The 19,361-nt window shown below is 29.6% G+C and overlaps 1 protein-coding gene across 1 annotated transcript in view; it reads left to right on the top strand.

Annotated features, from left to right (window-relative positions):
• Ser (Serrate) overlaps nucleotides 1-19,361 on the top strand; it is a 40,399-nt gene that overhangs the window by 6,450 nt on the left and 14,588 nt on the right. The window contains exon 2 of the mRNA XM_035079919.1: nucleotides 14,978-15,277. Within this exon, the coding sequence (XP_034935810.1) occupies nucleotides 14,978-15,277 (300 nt within the window). The remainder of the gene's footprint in view (nucleotides 1-14,977; nucleotides 15,278-19,361) is intronic.

Raw genomic sequence — 19,361 nt, 5'->3', positions numbered from 1 at the left:
TTTTCTAGGAACTCGTGAAAGCTAAGGAAAAAAATTAAGGTATTGAACGTCTCCCCATACGAAAAAAAAAAAAAATTAATTTTGAAACATATTCAAAAAATGTGCTTTTTGCTAAATATATATCTGTCTATATTAAGAATATGTTTTCAGCAAACATCTAGTTTTTATTCAGGCTCTCTTAGAGTTTTCGAAATTAATACATATTAGAAGAAGAAAAAAATTAAAAAATTAAAGTCGATACACCTGTAATCTAACTATCAAAAATTTGATCTCCAAAACAACAATTTATTTATCTGTTGGGTTATTTTCAAAGAATCGCGACATTACGAAACAAACACGCAGAGATCAGAACATGTGCAAAAACGAATAGGAACGAAACTAACAGCGTCGTGAGCAAAAATAAGGGTCGGGCAATTTTTACCGTGAGCTCGCGTGACTGGTGTCTAAACTAAACGTTCTTCGTATCCGCCCATACTGTACTCTGCTGCTGCTTCCATCACAGCTTTAGCTGCCGTACTTCTGAGGATTTTTTCTCGTCTAATTCTTGGCACGCTAGACCTACCAATGGAACAACAGCCTTTGCCAAAACATTTTAAAATTTTTTTTGTCTTAACGACTTAAAGTCCACCTGACACTTTAGTATTAACTCAGGGCGTTGTTTCAAATCAAATGTAATACGAGGATCATTATGTTCACAAGTAATATAAAATTTTTCATTTAATAATTAATGTAAAATTAAAATTACATGTTCATGAAGTACATTGAAAAGAAAAATTTTTATTAAATGTCAATATAGTAATTATTGGCTATAATTTTCGATGAAAAATAGCAGTTGTCCATTATTATGTAATCTACGTTATTTATTGTACATGCATTTACATTATTTTGAAAATTGTAACCATCATTCAGCTTTACAGCATATGTTTCAGAGAAAGTTCATTAATTATTTTTATATACAAGTCGAGAGAAGCAATTTAAAAATATTTGAAGGTCTTTACAGTGTGGATATTTTTGAATAAAAATTTAGGAAAAACTTGGAAATGTTTCTTTGTTCTTCATAATAAAATAATTAGTTGTCAACAAAATCATATTATAGAGCTTCATTTTTTAAAATAATAACATTTATTTAGAGAAAACAATTGATTACTTGAGTACATTCTAAAATGGTCTTATTTTTATTAAAAACTTCTTAGAATCAATTGATGAGTTTACAAAGTATTAAACTTATTTTATTAAATAACCGAATAATTTAATTAAACTTGAGCTTTTCATGTATTTTCTACAGTGTTCATTGACATAATTACATAAAAATAAATTATTGATCAGTCTCAAAGTCAATTATCTACATAATCAATTCTCTGTAGTAACTTATAAACATGTCAATAAAAGTTGAAATAGCTTTTCACACATAAAATGATGATTCATTCAATATATAATAATATTAACATCGATTTAGTTTTAGGAAATTTTACCAACATTAACGAATTTTATTAACCCATGGTATTTATTGACATTAATGATTTTAATGAAATTTTAAAGAAAATTTAATTGGTGTGATGTAAATAAAAATCTTTGTAATCTACAACAGTTGATAGTCCATACCATTAAATCATAAAATGTAGGAAATTAAAATCCCATATTATGTAATTATTCAGACATTTAAGCATATTCTAATTGATTTTTAAATAAATCTTTGGAAATAAACTACAAGTCACATGTCTGCATAGTAAACGATTGAGTAGTGTCACTTTTATATCTGAAGGCCTGACTTGAGAATTAAGTGTGCGGTGGGAATATGGTTTATTGTGAGAAAGTGTGACGTGTTGGACAGTCGCGTGGATGATTATGTTGCAGAGTTGAATCAGAGAGCGTGCTCGACGTAGTGTAGAGAGGTGTGACTCACAAGGGCTGGTGGAGTAATTCTTCGTGGGATGTGAAGGTGCTCATTGAGTTCTTACGATTAGTTAGAATGTATGTTGCATGAGTATATTATAGAATTGAAAAATGAAAAAGAAAGAGAAGGATACATGCATTGATAAATTCCAAGAAGTCATTTTATAAAGTCATGATTGCCGTTGAAGTTCAACCGTGAAAAAATAAATTTATCCGCTAACGATTCTCTTACAAAATTACGAGCTCTGTCTGGAGTGTGTATTGTTATGTTTGAAAGAGCCTGTGAATATTATATTGACATTTCCTTGCCCATTAAATTATATTTTTAACTATCTCACGATTTGTGCATTATATTATGAGAAACTATTCTCAAAAAGCTATTATTTGTCTCAACCAAATCGTCTTCATCATACATACATTCAATTCAAACAATTCCAAATCATTTTTTAAAGTTTAGAGAAAGTTCAAATCATTTCCACTGCCTTCAGTTACATTCTGAAGAAACAGTTTCGGTTTCATCTAAAAACATTCGGAAATTTTTACTTAAACTGTAAAGTCTAAGTATTAAATACCATAACTAAAATGGTTGTAATATTAGATTGCTATACGAATTTATTTCAGCTACAACAGCTTGTTATCATTTTCTATCTATTTTGGAGTATGTTTAAATTTATAGCTTGCTTATGATAACTTGCTTTTGGACTCACTTCAGGGTGTGTTATATACATATTTTGATTTACAGTATAAGAAATTTTTATCTTATAGTCTTTTTATTCACCTGTATGAACTCTCCTTTACTTGTTCAAATGACAAATCCTTTAACTGCCAACCTTTACATTAAGAAAAAATTGTATTCACTATTATTTGTATACATCAAACCGTTACATAAAATTATTTATGAAATAAAAACAATCTTGATCTTTACAAATTTAAAAATATAGCAATACATTACATGAGCAATAAGGATTAACCAAATGGTACGATGTGTATCATAAATAAAGAACACATTGGAGTTGATTGAATAATTGTCATCAATTACTTGAATCAAAATAATCTACTTCATAAAGTAATTACTTAATGTAAAAATAAAGGTACCATATAGTATTATTATATTTTAGTTTAAACATACAAATAAAAAAAGTCCGTTTTCATTTGAAAAAAACAGATTATCACAATATTAATAAATAAAATGACCTAAATATATAAAATAATTTTTAAAGCAAACTTGAACAAAAGTCCAATAGTGAATGTTTACTTCTATTTAATTTTAATTCAATTTTTATTTATTCCAGTCACAATAGAACCTAACGATAATTGATCAAATATTGGAAAAATTTATTCTAAATATCTCTTTATATATATTATAAACCGTTTTATTATTTTAAAACCTCAAGAATGAAGATTATAAACGAAAAAAAAAATTTATTCATCTTTTTTTATGAAGGAAAATTGATTGAAATGTTGTACCAGTTAATATGCTAAATAAAATAGCATCATAAATTAAGACGAATGTGAAGTCATAATAATAAGTTTTTTATGTTAGTGTCACATATCTTGTCACATAAAAAATAAAATGCGATATAATTTTCAATATTATGAGCCTTAAGGGAAAATGAGTATGCCAGATAATGATTCTGCCCCTTTCAAGGAGGTTTAATGAACTTATTCTGGCGCCGTTATCAAGCACATTATGAACAAGTTATGCTGTAGCTTCGCGCAACCATCAAAGTATATGTTTAATAATAATATATGGAGATATGATTATATCCATGATCGTGTCAGGTGGTTGCGTAAATGGTGCACAAGCTTGGATGACGATGCTCTGGGGCTCTATTAAGGTAATATATGAGCAGGCGCAAAGTGTCATATAAATAAATTAAAAGGCGGGTAACGAGGGACCAACGAAGTTGACGGCACACAGATAATGAGATGCTCGTTTCATCGCGATTGTATTCACTCCGCCCCTATGATGACGATCACCCGAGGGTGATATCATTTAAGTGAAGGGTATAAGCAAATAAAATTAATCTTGATGATGACAGATTTTTTGTCAGATGTGTGATTGAGATTAAATATCTTTGAACAACTAATTTCATTACTCTGATTCGGTATAATTAATTTTACAGGCCATTTGATGATTCTTTGTACGAATTTTCTGCCCTACTAACCTCACTAACACATCAAAGTCCGGTTATTACAAAGATACACATTCATTAAAAATTGATTAATACGTTCCTTTTTTCACAGTGAATAATTTTTTAAATCATTCAAAGTTGCCAGCCACACTGAAAAAAAAAATTTTTCGTATCAAGTAAATATGTGCTTGTTGTAGGATCAGGTAAATAATCACTTATGCTAGGTAAAGAATTAATTAAAATAAATATTTATAAATTATTTATTTAGCACTAGAGACTATTTACTTGATCCTACAATTTATTGTTTTCACTATATACTTTTTTGAAACAAATCAATAAAAACCACTATAAACCAAAAACTACTCATTAATTACCAGTATCAAATCTATCATTCATTGAATCAGTAATTAGCTCGGCTCTAGCGAACAGTGGATGAACTGACTCATGAGATGATTGTTGAGGCCAAAGTTTTCAAATTAATTGCACATTAAAATATAAGTTTGGATATACTGACATTGAATAATAGATTGATTAAGAAAGGTGTACATCACTGTCAGTCTAATATTTTTCAAAGTACATTAAAACAACTCACATTAAACGTATTTAATGATAAATTTCCATCAACAAATTGTAAAATTTAATGCATTTCAAGGTGTATAAAAAGTGACAACGAAACGCTGTGGGAGAAAATATGCAATAAACGACCTCCATGTAGTGAATAACGAGTACATAAAATATTATTGATCACAAATTTCTAAGCTTCTTGATTGCTGTTTAGTGGTGCGTAAAATATAAAAAATATCATCATTGCAGGTATGAAGTATAAAATAGCTTCAAAGTTTGTGATTAATAATTTTTACGGATTGATCATTCATTAGATAATAGTGGTCATCTGTAAAAAAATTATTTTTCACATCAAAATTTAAAAAAACTATTATTGTACATTTCTTAATGAGTAAATTATTGCAAACGTAAGAATGTCTTTAATTTATATTTCTAGTTATTCAAATAAATATGTCACAGTTAACCTTGAAACTTGATATTTGAGATTCTAGATAATTTTAGATAAGTTTCAAATAATAAATTAACATATTTTAAAATAATTAGAATGTCAATGCTTTATCTGGCATTGTCAGCAGCAATAATCATAGTCATTTATTATTCCATGATAATTAATTACAGTATTTTTAAATAGTAGATTTAATATAATTTTGCAAATCACAGTTTTTTGAATATTACTAAATATTACACAATCATTACCAAATAAAGAAATCACCATTCAAGCTAAGTGTTGAGTTTCTAAATGACCGTATAAAAAAAATATTTATTCAAATTGAAAACAAGAATGAATACCCCATGTTTTATTTTCCCTAAAATATTTTCTCCAAAGTCTCATCATTTACCACAAAAATTCTATTCAACCATTCTTCAGAGATATTTTTCATTTCGTTAATAGAATATCTATTCGATTAATAAAGAGATTTATTAAAAGAAAACCTGAATCAGCGGAGATCCAATAAGCTCGTCTGATCACATAATATTCATAAAATAAGTCTTTTTCCAGGTACAACACATCAAATGGAACAAAACTAGAGGTGTCGTATACTTGTAAAGCCTCTCCACCTGTTTCTTAAACCACAATCACACTCTTTCAAAACGAGTAGGCGGGTCAGAAAGTCGTTTTCATATAACTGTTTCATTAAGCAAGTTTTTTCTTGCTAAAAGAGATAGAAAAAATAAAACAAGCGTTGTATAGTCATTCATCTGAAGGTGACGCATCTATCTTAAGTTGAAGATCTCTCAAGTATCCTTATCTCCATGATGACTTCCCACGCACTCTCGTTAGGCCGAGATTTTTAATTATTTTGGTAATTTAGCGATAGCTCAGAGGCGGCTAGACTTACATCGATGGCCAGCAAATAATATTAAGTATAGGCTTGCCAAGCGAACCAAAGAATGAAGAGAACTAAAAATATGTGAGCTGTGATGCTAGACCCGCTTCTAGATACATACCCATGTGTATATATGTGCAACTTTAGTCCTTATATATTGGTGATACACACATGCTTGTCTCCACACTACTTTCCAAACGAGATGTATCCAGAGTAGCCACATGGTACAAAATTAAATGGCGTTCGGCAGGTCTATTTCACTCGAGCAGGTAGCGGCCACTGGTAATTACTACCTGCGACTTTGAAACAGAGAGAAGATAAAACTTACGAGCGACGTTCATTTTTTTTTCTCCACCATCAACCTCAACCCCTTTTTTTAACACACCATGCAGACTATTCGCAGGACTATTTTAAGCCCTAACATCTTCGTCTGACATCTTTCGAATTTATGAGACATCGGTAATAAACGAAAGAAACTAATTAAAAAATTTAATGGTTTTATTGTTACAAAAAATTCTATCATTGATAAGAAAGTTATTTTTTTCCAACCTTTTAAGTCAAAACCAAAAAGTTGTTTGTTTTCTTAAAATATTCCATGTAATTTAATAGAAATTTCGAGAAATTTTTTCAATTTTGAATTACTTGGACTTATTTCAACCAAATATGTTTTGAAATAATTTATTCCTTTTTTGGTGTTGTATTTATTTTAATTAATATTCTTGAAAGTTATGAGTAAATGAGGGAATATTTCAATGCATTCATTTCTGCTCAATTATTTTTGGAGTAGACTCGACAATAAAACGATTTTTTAATGTTTGTAAATAACTAAAAAATTTATTCTTTTGTTACATCTATTTTATTTAAAGATTAAAGATACTAAGAGAATTTTTTTTCTTTTATATAAAAATAAGTCCAAAAAAAATAGAACACAAAGTATAATCACTTCATAGAGTTTCATTTCCTCATTTTTCATTTTTAATGTTTATTAACTTCCTATTAGGAAGTTATTGTAATTGGGTCGATTGGTGAAATTTGAATTTTCATTAAATCTTCACATTTCAAGATATTTGCAAGCATACTGACATATTTTTAGAATGATGTGTGTACGTATGTATGTATGTACGGACGTCAGCATTTTTTTCGTTTTCGATATCTTAAGAACGGATCAAGATATCAACTTGAACCAAAATTCATTCGAAAGATATTATTATAAAGAAGATCTGAAAGAACTTTGAACGAATTCGATTGTGCCGTTTTTTTTTAATAACAAAATAACTGAGAAAAAAAATGAAAAGATTAGCTATTTAAAATACTTTTAAACCAAACAATAACAATTTCATTTGAAAATTAAGTCGATATTGACTAGACATTATTGTTCACAACCAAATATGACTCTTAACAATCACGCATTGTTTATAACAATATGAATTTGTTATAAACAATTGAAAATAGTATTTATCGATTAACTGATGCGTATATCACATGTATTTGGATATTTTCAACAAACATTGATTAAAACTATTTAAATTTGTTATAAACAATTACTAATGGGAAGTTCGTCGCGTTAGCACAGACAAAGTGTGCTCAGACCTATTTTTTAATTTAATTTTTATGTTTATTTATTGTCTATTGTTTTAAAAATCTACGCTAATGAAAGATAGATTAGTTTAAAAAAATATAACGTTTGTTCATTAGAATGTTAATAAAAATCAGTTTCAAAAACATGTTATATAATTAACATAGCAGAACTCGTATTTTCAGAAGATCAATCATGAAATATATGATAGCCTAGTCAATGTTTAGGGAAGCTAATTAATTTAATTGTTTTGCTGTTACACAAAATATAGGATTGATGATGATGGAATAAATTATGGTGTATCGATAATTTAATTAAATGAATATCTTTTTTTTTATTCTTCATCACAGAGTGAAGCTAAGAAATTTACATCAAACTTCATAAGAGAGACTTGTTACGATATATGATACATATGACAGTGGTCAGCTCGTCAGATTAAGATAATAAAAGTAGAGTCAGAGAGAATTGGAACAACGTTCCGATCTCTTTCGACCTCCACATTGAGTCTTTCTCATTCTTTATTTTTCGCTTCCTTTCGCTTTGTCCAGTCATCTATAACAATTATAATAATTTGATTGAAGCGGCTCTCTTGCAGCTGCCTTATTGCTCACGCGAATTTCGCGTGGGTTTCGTGCGAATCGCGTGTACTCTACTGAATGATGAGTTTCCTAACTTGCTTTTTTTTTCTTTTCTAATACTTTCTGATGCTTCTCAATTTATAAGAGCCAAAGACCCATTTGTCTTACAAGCCAAAAAAAAAAATCTTTTTGCACAAATTAATTGAAGAAAAAAAATAAAATGTCTTTCAGCGACAAAAAAAGTCGGCTCATAAGTAAAACAGTTCCGGATCATTCCTTTTATAAAACACTGGTTGGTCCGAATGAAACAACGGTCAATCTGAAATAATGATGAAAAAAATTTATTCTAAAAATACTATTCATCCGATTAATGAACATGAATTTGAAAAAATATTTTCGAAGTTGAATTCACAGATAATGATGTTACAAAAAAAGTTTGTAAAATTTTTAATTGAATATATTTCGTGTTTTTTACAGGTAAAGTATAATTGAAGATAATTTGAAATTTATTTAAAGTAGACCATGATTCAATTTTAACAATAGGAATGATCCATCTAATTCTTACACTGAGAAAAACGAAATAGAAATTACTTTTAAAAATTACGATTTTTGTTCAATATTTTTGATAAAAATATAAAAATATTGTTTAACTAAACATACAATTTGCATATTTTTTCATGATTATACTAAGAAACAAACTACATGTCGTCATCTTATTAAAAGGTACCAAAAATTCCTGAATAGTTGATGTCTACTAGTTAAGGTGACTAGTTTTGGAGAGTAACTCGTATAAATTCATTCATTTATTTTAACTATACTTATTTATTAATTTGAAATCATCAGTGACATTCTAAAAATTAAACTTATTAACAAAGCAATAGCAATCTATTGAGAGAATTTTTTGTTTGCACTTATGTGTAAAAAATGAATTAATTTTTTATATTAAAATTATGTTATATTATTATTATTATATTAAAATAATTCAGACTAAAAAGTTTCTTATCTATCCAGAGAGAAATATATAGTCGCCTTTACTATGAATAGTTTTGTAATCCCATAGTTGGATTCATTATTACTGGTTACAAAACTGGTAGATCCAACTATGGGACTAAACTATTTTTTTTTAGAGTGTAATAGTATAATTTGGCCTACCATAGTTATCGTTGAAAAATTTAATTTGTTATAATTTAATTTAAATACTGGTCACATTTTTATCCAAAAAGTTTTCTTAGTGTTATATATTAAAAAAATTATTAGTTTAATAGATGGTAAATCCTAAATCACTGATATTTTTACTAAAATAAAAAGATAATTATTGTATTTAACTTTTAACACTAAATTTAAAAAAAAATATTATCATTTATTCGTTAAAGTACCATTAAATTCTACTCCAGTATTAAATATGGAATTTTTTATCGACTGAAGATTTTGAATTTATAAAAATAGAAAACAAAAAACTTAATCAGCCAATAAAATATTTAAACAGCCAAAATTCAAGATTAAAGATTGTATATCATAGGTTTCAAAACTAAATGCCATATAATGATTCTTCACACCTTCCATAAAAAAGTAAGAAGACAATTTTCAGTAAAAACATTCAAAAAAATATGACAAAGATGAGAGTAAGAAAAAATAGAAGGAGGATATGGTAGACTTGTTTAGAATTATGCTGGTCTTTTTTCGTTCCAACAAATTATTCATATTAACTCCACGGTAACTTCCACGTATATAAAAGCGAACGAGCAAAGGTATGGCTCGCTGCACATTGACTATGCGGAAAGGAAAGCCTCTTCTTTGCTTTATACATGGCGGCGCCGTCGTTGGTGCGTCTCTTGAGTTTGTACATATATGTTGACCATCGTCTTCTTGCGATTGTGAAGAACTGGTCGCTCGGTCACATCATATCGCGTAACAACGGTGCTCCAGGATGTTCGCTCGCGCCACAATCCGTGAATAAATCGCACATAAACGTCTCCTGAATGCACCTCATCCGGAAATCAATCGGCGAAGCGCCCGGAACGAATTGAAATGCATCTTCGCGTGAGAAAGTCACTCGTCTTTGGCTTTACCTACGCATAGATGCTTTATGACGGTATATTTTTTACAGCTTTTACGAAGCAAATAAAATTATTGCATTCTTTACGCTACCCTAGCACGTCATGGTACAAAATAGGTAGTAATAAATAAACCTAGTAACACATTGATGTTATTTGGTATTCATTGATTTGCAATAAAATCAAACATTTTATGAATTATGATTACTGACATTATTTTCAGACTGTAATCATCAAGTAATCAGTAAAAATTCTTTTCATGTTCTCGACTGGCTTTTTCGTTGTATATATATACATATTACATCCATGAATTTGGAATCGTTTCGACGTGCAGTCATGACTTCTATTTTTTTTACCTTCATGTCTTTCGTCTCTCCCTGAACAACGACAATTCTTCCGTAATTCGACGTTGGCACGTGAGGAGACTCTGCAAACTCTGCCAAGACAAACAACCTCCCATTATATTTTTTCTGTATTTTAATTTTCTCTTTTTTTCGTTTATTCTGACTATGTACGCCGCTATCAACAATTTACATTGTACTTACTTTGACACATTTCATTGCTCAACGATCAAGTATTTGTCCCTCATTTTTATTTACTGGATGTCCCTTTTCATGACAAACTATCTTCTTTGATATGTCTTTTATTGATTTGCTTCCATTTCTTTTTATTTTCATATCTTTGAATACTTTTTAAAAAATTACATGTGAGTAATCTTTTTCTTGCAAAAAAACGAAGTTAATTTCAAAAATTAATCAAGTTTCTTAATTAAAATTCTACATTAAAATATAAGTTTGAATACATTGACTTTAACTAATAGATTGGAAAAAAAACTAGGAAATCCCACCAATGTAGTAAAATATTCATAAAATTTTAATAACATACTTATTTTCAAAAAAATTAGACATGTATGAATAGAATTCAAATAGGTATCTTCTGAAGATACTGGACTGTTACTTAAATTTTGGAATCAACTCTAGGATCTTTCTTTCCAATCAGAATTTTTCGTTAGGCGTGTCTAAAGACCATTAAAATTCTAATGACGAATTCGCTGCCTGATAAGACCCTAATGTGACAAAAATTTATACTCGGGTCAGTCTAAATTCAAAGGTTCGAGCTCAACCTGAAACATACTGTGGGTTTTGATGATCAGAGTTTATAACATTTTCAAAAATGATCGGCGTTTTAGTAAAAAAAAAATTACATGATCTCTGTAAGAACATGTTTATATTTTCTACAAATAAACAAATAAACATTCACTGTTTTGTTGTTATTTTTACTAATCCAGTTTTAAAGAAGAAGTGTTACTTTTAAGTTTTAATCTCCAATAAAATTAATCTCTCACGAAATCCTTTTTAATTAACATAATAAACATCGAATTGAAATTAAATATCATTTTTACCACTGTTCTCGAACTTTCCATACTCTTTAAAACAATTTTGGTATAATTTTGTCCACGTCGACTTTGAACTCCATGGAATATCTAAAATGCTAACACACTCGATTACTCAGCGATGAAGCATTCCATCTTGTCTATTTGCCTTGTATAAAGCCCATTGACCACTCGTACAAACTTTACTCAAGTTGTTAGTCTTATTACTCTCCAAAAACCAGTTAATGGTTGGTTTAAAAGAATTAAGTAAAAGATCACACATGCCGTCTTATAATAAAAGTTAATACTTAACAATTTCTCTTAGAAGTGTATAACATTATTGGCTTGATAGACAGTAAGAAAAACCACATGAATATCTTCTTCCTGTTGCTGCATCTATCAGGATGGAATATTTCTATTGAAACCAGCCGCCGTCATATGATGGTTTATTTCATAAATAAAATCTCAGATGTTATATCAGACAGGAGACCCATTAAATTCAATTAAAAGCTTTCCTCTTATCTTATGTATATATAAATTTTTTAATTATAAAACTTTACTGGATATGAAACATTAAAGAAAGGTAATCGTATCTAAACTATTCAGATGAAGACATTTTTTATGAAACAGTCATAATCTACCTATTAAAATGATAATGTTTATTTCAAATCTTCAAATAGCATAATAAAGCATTATATTATTAATTGCTATAGATACCCGATCGTTTTTTAATTTAATTGATTGATATTTTATGCCTTCAGGAAAATAATAAACGTCAAGGTTTTAATAAATAATTTTATCCGATTGTATAATTGATCATAATATTGACTCCTATTCATTTTAATTATTCAACTTTGAACATTTCTCACGTTAAGTAGTTTAGATATTCCATTATTTGCCAATGACATGGTGAATGGATAAACAAGAAATAATAACTTTATATGTTGATAAATATGGTAACAATGAATAATAATTCCAAGAATTAATTTATGTAAAATTATCATTTAGTTAACAATATATTTGAAAATATAAATATACTTATTTTTAAATTTTGCAAATAATTAAAAACGTTGAATTCAATTGAATAATTTAGGACTTATAATTAAATCTGCACTTCCAATTGACATAGAGTTAATTTTTTAAATTTAGATCTTCATACTGATTTTTTTCAATGATTTTTCACATTTGAAGTTGAATAATTTCTTTGAGTTTCAATTCATTAAGAATCTGTTAATTTAATATAGATTATCGTTATATTATTTTGAAAAACGAGATTTCGAACTAAAGTAGGTACAAGTAATAAGGCCTAAGTAACAAAAAAAAATTTATAATGATCGACGAATGGCAGAAGTTGTTATTTTTTGTTTATATTTTATAATCGTCGATCTAGAGGTTTAATTACGTTAAAAGTTATTGATTCAGATACATAATTTTTATTTTACTTCAAATCTCTCTTAGCTAAACCTTATTACCCGTACCTATCTCAATTTTAATCTTTAATTGTTCATTAAAACATTGTAACTTTATTAAGGAGGCAATTTGTAATATTAAATACCAATGTTTTTGTTTTTTGTTAAAAGAGATTAAAAACTACTTTTTGAAATATTTAAAACCTCAAAAAGCAGAAATCTCTTGAAATCTGAGCAAATCAGTTTTCTCTGCAGAGCAAAATTTGACCTAAATCAATACTTTCTAATCCTTATGGTGTTCATGAGTTTAAAAAAATGATTGAAGAATAAACAAGGTTAAAATTTCATAAGATAATGAAATAATTTATTTAAAGATCTAATAGTAATGAGCGTGGAAACTACGGTGCGTCATCGATCCTGTCGATATACCCACGGTCGCTTCAATTACTTGAGTAAGCTCTCGGCCTCGGGGAAATGTCACTGGTTCGTTAAACGAGGGTATATCGCCCATCACCTTATATAACACGCTGTTAGCAAGTACCTATATGAACGCATAAGTATAGAAGGAAGCCGCTATTCGTGTATGCCTCGCCACCGACATGGAAAGCAAAGGCCAGCAGACGATCCTCTGCGCTTTCTACCTTCGATCTTACACTCTCCTCTATAGTAAATTTAACTGCTAGCAATTATGTAGGCTATGTGAATTGTTCATACATATTATATTATGCACAGAGTACTGTTGCCGATATCAGAATAGAGAAAACCGCGACTTAATACTCAAGCTATACTCAACACTATTTCAGCTCAATTTTATGGCTGAAACTCTTCTATTCAATAAATGACTATGTGCCTATATGAACTCGCGCGTAAACGAATAACGGAAGATGCATACTTCTTTAAACTTAATCAGGACAACTCGAAAATTCACCACATCACATTTATTTATAAATAGAAAATCGCATAAACTTCACTTCCAAAGTCTGTTATTTACTTTAAATGAATGTTTTTTCATGACAGAACATCCATGTAGCTTTCTACATTTATTTTAAAAATTATGTCATCTATAATTTTCATTCGTTTATTTATTTACTTCTAGAGAAGAACAAAAAATATGAATTTTTTATCTTAAAAGAGATTGTAATACCACATGTAGATAGGTCTGAAGAACAATGCACTTTAAACCAAAATATTTCTCAAATGTCATGAAAGTCTATTTTGAAATTAAACATTTTTAACAGAAATTGAAATAAATTAATCTTGCATAATATCATACATTTAATCTGTTGATGAAATTCATACTGTATGTTTCTCTTCTTTTATTCTTTTATCGCTTAGTGAAAATTTTAATTCATTCACCAACATGTTCAAATATTTAACCGTCATTTACCCTAAATTTGTGTAACTTACAGATTTATTTTTTGTAAGCAAAATAAATGATTTATTTCTAGTTGTTATCAATGTTTTATTTATTTTGTTACAAATATTATATTCAGTTAAATAAGGGGACAAAATTATATTTTGTTTTATTTTTCTAAAAATAAATAAATAATATAATTTACCTAAATAACTTTATTTTCTATTGTATTTGAAATTAAAAAGTGGGTTTTAATTTTTAGAAGTCATAAATTTTCAATTTGTAATAAAGCTAATTAATATAATGTCCTCAACATTAAAACGATTTCATGTCACTGTTCTCACCACCACAAAAGGAATAATATAAAAGCAAAAATATCTCTATAAAACTAAAGAGGAAATATACATAACATGCAAGAGCCTCATTTGCTCTCTCCAAATCATCACGTGACTCTTTGTCATCACTATGAGACGACCAAAGCCGCAGACCATTATGAGAGTCGCTAATCAAGTGGCTTTTTTTCTATTCCATAATTGCTTAACCGGTCAAACGTCGTTTTGTCTGACAGTTAGAAAACGTGGGATCGTATGAAAAGTTTATCTTAATACGACTGAGTAATATACATATAAATGATGAAATTTATAATATATAATTCTATAATCACGTTAAATGAAATAATTATAAATAAATTAAATGATATGGTGTATTTTACAGGCGACAACCGGTAGCGGGTATTTTGAAGTGCAGATACTGTCATTAACGAACAACAGAGGCACACTGGTTGATGGACGTTGTTGCGGCGGAGGAAATAACTCAGGGACAAAGGGTAACTACCCTCCTTGCTCCCAAAGTTGCACCACTGCCTTTTGGTTGTGTCTGAAGGAGTATCAGTCAAATGTCACTGCCATTGGCTCATGTAGCTTTGGCAACATATCTAGTCAGGTGCTCGGACAAAATACATTTACCCTTATCGAGCCCGTCACTCTTCAGCTCCACTTCACATTCAGATGGACGGTAAGTTTACCGAAATTCCGAGGTTTTTTTCGACGAATATTAAAACAATTTATTTAAAAGACCTACTTCATAAATGATTCATTATAAAAACGGCATTTTTATTACAAAAACTTCCAGTCAGTTGAACATAAAAAAACCATCTTAGATATTTTAACATCGAAGAAGAAAATAGGACCCATAATTTCCACTCGAACGATTACACGCTTGTTAGTTGAGTTACGCGTGTGGCGATTTACTGGCGTTCCGAACGCTCGAGCATCATCGCTCTCTACTCCAAAATACCTCATCGCTGGTAAAATTATAAATTATATTTGTTAAGTGCATTCTCTGCTGAACAAAAGTTATATAATATCGTATATGAGAAAAGAAATTTCGAAAATATTGAATAAAAAGTATGAGTTCATAAACCGGAAAAATAATTTCATTATGATTAAATTATTTTAGCGTCCAATAACAATATTCATTTTAGCCTATTCATTAAATTTTTTGCTACAAAAGAACTAGCATCTTAAGACTATACAAATCCACTTTCTACCAATAGGGATACTTGTTCTTGTTCTCGTAATACCTAATAATTAAAAATAAAGGAACGCAGTCCGGCTCAAATAGTTGTTTTAGTGTATGAAATAAACGAATCCATTAAGTGATGAAGTACACATAAGATTGTTTGGAGTAGCTCCTCGATGCTGTTTATATATATTTCATAACTTACTCGTGAACATATATAAGAGGCTTCATCCTGCCTCTGTCTTCATCATTATCAAGAGGCAGAGAAGCAAAAGGGTAAGGGTCTTTGATGTAATTTTTTATTTTATTTACCACTACTCCAATCAATCTAAATCTCTCTGTTCTGCTTCAAGTATTTCGAATACAAGTATCACAATCCCTTCAATTAATCATTCAGGTACTCTTCAAAAGTTGTTTACCATTATATTTTTTCTCTCTTTGCTCATACACCAACCTCGCTTCTATTTAGCATTTTTCGAGGCCAATTTAGTTATGACCATGATTATCCAGCTAAGTGTTATTGAAAACAAAATTCAAGTACGAAAAATAAACGTGGCCAACAGACACGGTGCTCTTAACTTCTCCACTCTCTCTCTCTCTCTCTCTCTCTCAAGTGATAAATCTAACCGGAAGTTTGGTTATCTATCTCTCTCCAAAAAAGATACGAATACATCTAACACTCACACGCGGTCTACTTCCATCATTTGCAGAAGTTCCTTTCGCTTTAACTTTCCCGGATATAATCACTGCTTAATCATGCACTATTTGACTCTATTTCCTGTATCATTCCATTTGCCTACCAATAATGCCATTATTTCGTCTGAATATTTGTCTTATTAAATTGCTGTTTCATTACTTTTTAAGTTTTTCTGAATTCAACATGAATTAAAATAGATTACACATCAAACAAAAACAACTACAAACTAATCAGTTACATGTCAGAATTTAATTCATAATCATTGGATTAAACTATGACATAAGGGTAATTTGAAAATAAATGACTCTAATATTTTTTCTTTGACAACTCTAGCAGAAACAAAGATTGGTTCTTTTCTGAACCAAAATATCATCAAGGTTACATACATCTATCTAAAATGTAACCAGAAATGAGCTAATATTTGTTTCTATCAGAGAAAGCAGCTTTTGCTAGTTTTATTTATTCTTCAATTAATTTATTTGTCTATTTAATCAGCCATCAAGTAAAAGCATATTTAAAAAAACTGTCATAAAAACAAAAATAATTGCTCAAATGTTTGGTTTATTGAAATATCACCTTTTCTTCTTATCACAGGTAATCAGAGCTGATTGAAAAAGTATTCTAAAACTAAAAAAAGTTCGATCCCAAATACTTTGAGATTTATAAGATTCTGTTTTTTGATATTTTTCATTAACGATCCGGCTCCCACGGGAAGCCTGAACATTCGTCAGATGCCAGAATTACAACGGTGAAAAGCATGCCAAATCACGATGGAACAGAGTAGTGTGTATCAAGCCGTTCTCTTCGTGAATTCGATATACCTTCTGCTTAACTCAATCTCACCTCGGCAACTGCTCGATCCATGGAGCCTAAGGAGACGTCGTGCTTCCTTTGGAGCCATCTTGAGAATCGAGGGAATGCACGAGGTGAGAGGATGCAAAGTTTTGCACAATCTTCATCCAGTCTCTCATATGTACTGCTATATGTACACCTACACTTTATTGCTGGATCCATTGTTCGTAGATTCACGTCGTTTCACCGATCATTTTCTTTCTCGTCTTGCTCTCAAGCCACCCAAATGTCTACATGCAAACGCCTCTTAACTTATTCTCTTTCATCACTTGATGTAAACTCTTCCGCAGTGCATATTATTCAAAGTAAATCATTGCCATTAAGAACACAAATCTTGGATACAATTACGTCATATAGACACAAATTCATCAATGTAAAATTGATGGATTTCATGTAGATAAATTTTGTATGATAGATTCGATCTAGGGAAAGGAAAATATGAATCATTTATTGACTCACGTATCATAATCAGTCATCTATTCTTAATACTGTTTTTTCTATAAAATAAATACTTTAAAGATAAACATCAATTGTTATATATCATTTATTTTCAATATTTCTTTAATTGATTAAAAATTATAAATCTATTTGTTTCAATATTAATAATTTACTTGAAGATGAACGTTGATAGACTTGCTAGCACTTTTAGTTGGTACCAGTTCAAAACTTTAAAGTGGTAGCCTTTGAAAGTTCGAAAGTTTGATCTAATCCGCTTCATTGTTTGAGTAAAAGTTATTTTAAAGGGTTGGTTAAGAAACAAAAGTTAACTAGGAGTAAGGGCATAAAACGACTGCATCTTTGATGACAAAGCAGAAAAGATTTTGACTAGTCATACCATAAATTTGAGAAAAAGCATGCGAAAGAGTAAAAAAATTTAAGTTATTTATTGACAGGATATGAAAGAAGTTTTCTAAAATACTTGAGCATCTAACAGTAATTTAGAAGAAATATTTTTTACCTGTTAACTTTAAGTGAAATAGTATTCCAACGACTATAAATACAAATAACTATCAATTTCTATAAAACTATTATGAATGCAACATTGCCGAGTTAATCACTAATATATGCTTTCCAGGTATCTAACATCTAATAGCAATTTTTTCAATGATTGCAAATTAATAATGGTTGAATCATTACTCTAGTATTACAGTAAAATGATAGGAATTTCTATAAAAAAAATATTCAGGTGAAGGGAAATGATGAATCCAGAATAATTAGAATTTCTCCACGTACGAAATAGAGTATGTCGTCACTATCTCCAACTGTATTTAAGTGATTGTTTGCTACGGGTTGCGTATCCAATGTGGGCGCCTCTATCAATGATACGACATCACAGAGTTCACCACGTGGCTCCATTACATATATTGCTTAGTATAACTGAAATTCTATTTACGTTTATCCACAAATCAATGATTCCTAACATCAAGACAACCATCAAAAATACACCTCATGAATAAGATAATTTATTTAAGATAAAAGATAATTAACACAGATCGTTTAAATGAGGAAAAGAAAGAGCAAGCATGAGAAGAATAAGAGGTGTCAAAACCAACTCGTGTTGTATTTTTTAGTTTTTATTCACCTCATCTCTCTCAGACTTCTGAGAACCTGCAGGGGAACAAGTGACTCATGCTCCAACAGGTGTATACCTTAACTGCATCTCAGCCAAATCGTGCTGGTAAGATTTGTACATGAGAAGGAAATAATGAAACAGGATAAAAGCATATAAACATCAAACAGGTATAAGAAGGATAAAAAAAAACTTTAAAGGAAGAACATCAACAAAATGAAGAAGAAGAAGAAGAGCGCAAAGAACGCCCACGATAGCGCGCGCTTGAGTGCACGTGACAAGTTTGTACACACATTATATGCAAAGATGAGTATCCTCTTGTCCATTTACCAAGTATTTTGTGTAAGTGAATGCATGTGCATCAAGCAATCACACATGTGTACAATGGTATATGTAAATAAAAGAGATATGTCGCCACGGTTTAGGCAATGACTTCTCTCTTGCTTTCTGCTCATTCA

This window comes from Chelonus insularis, unplaced genomic scaffold (assembly GCF_013357705.1).
Source record: "Chelonus insularis isolate UGA/USDA-ARS -01 unplaced genomic scaffold, ASM1335770v1 contig_260_pilon, whole genome shotgun sequence".
Taxonomy (NCBI): domain Eukaryota; kingdom Metazoa; phylum Arthropoda; class Insecta; order Hymenoptera; family Braconidae; genus Chelonus; species Chelonus insularis.
The sequence above is the reverse complement of the archived record's forward strand: the minus strand, read 5'-3'. Positions and strand labels throughout refer to the sequence as shown.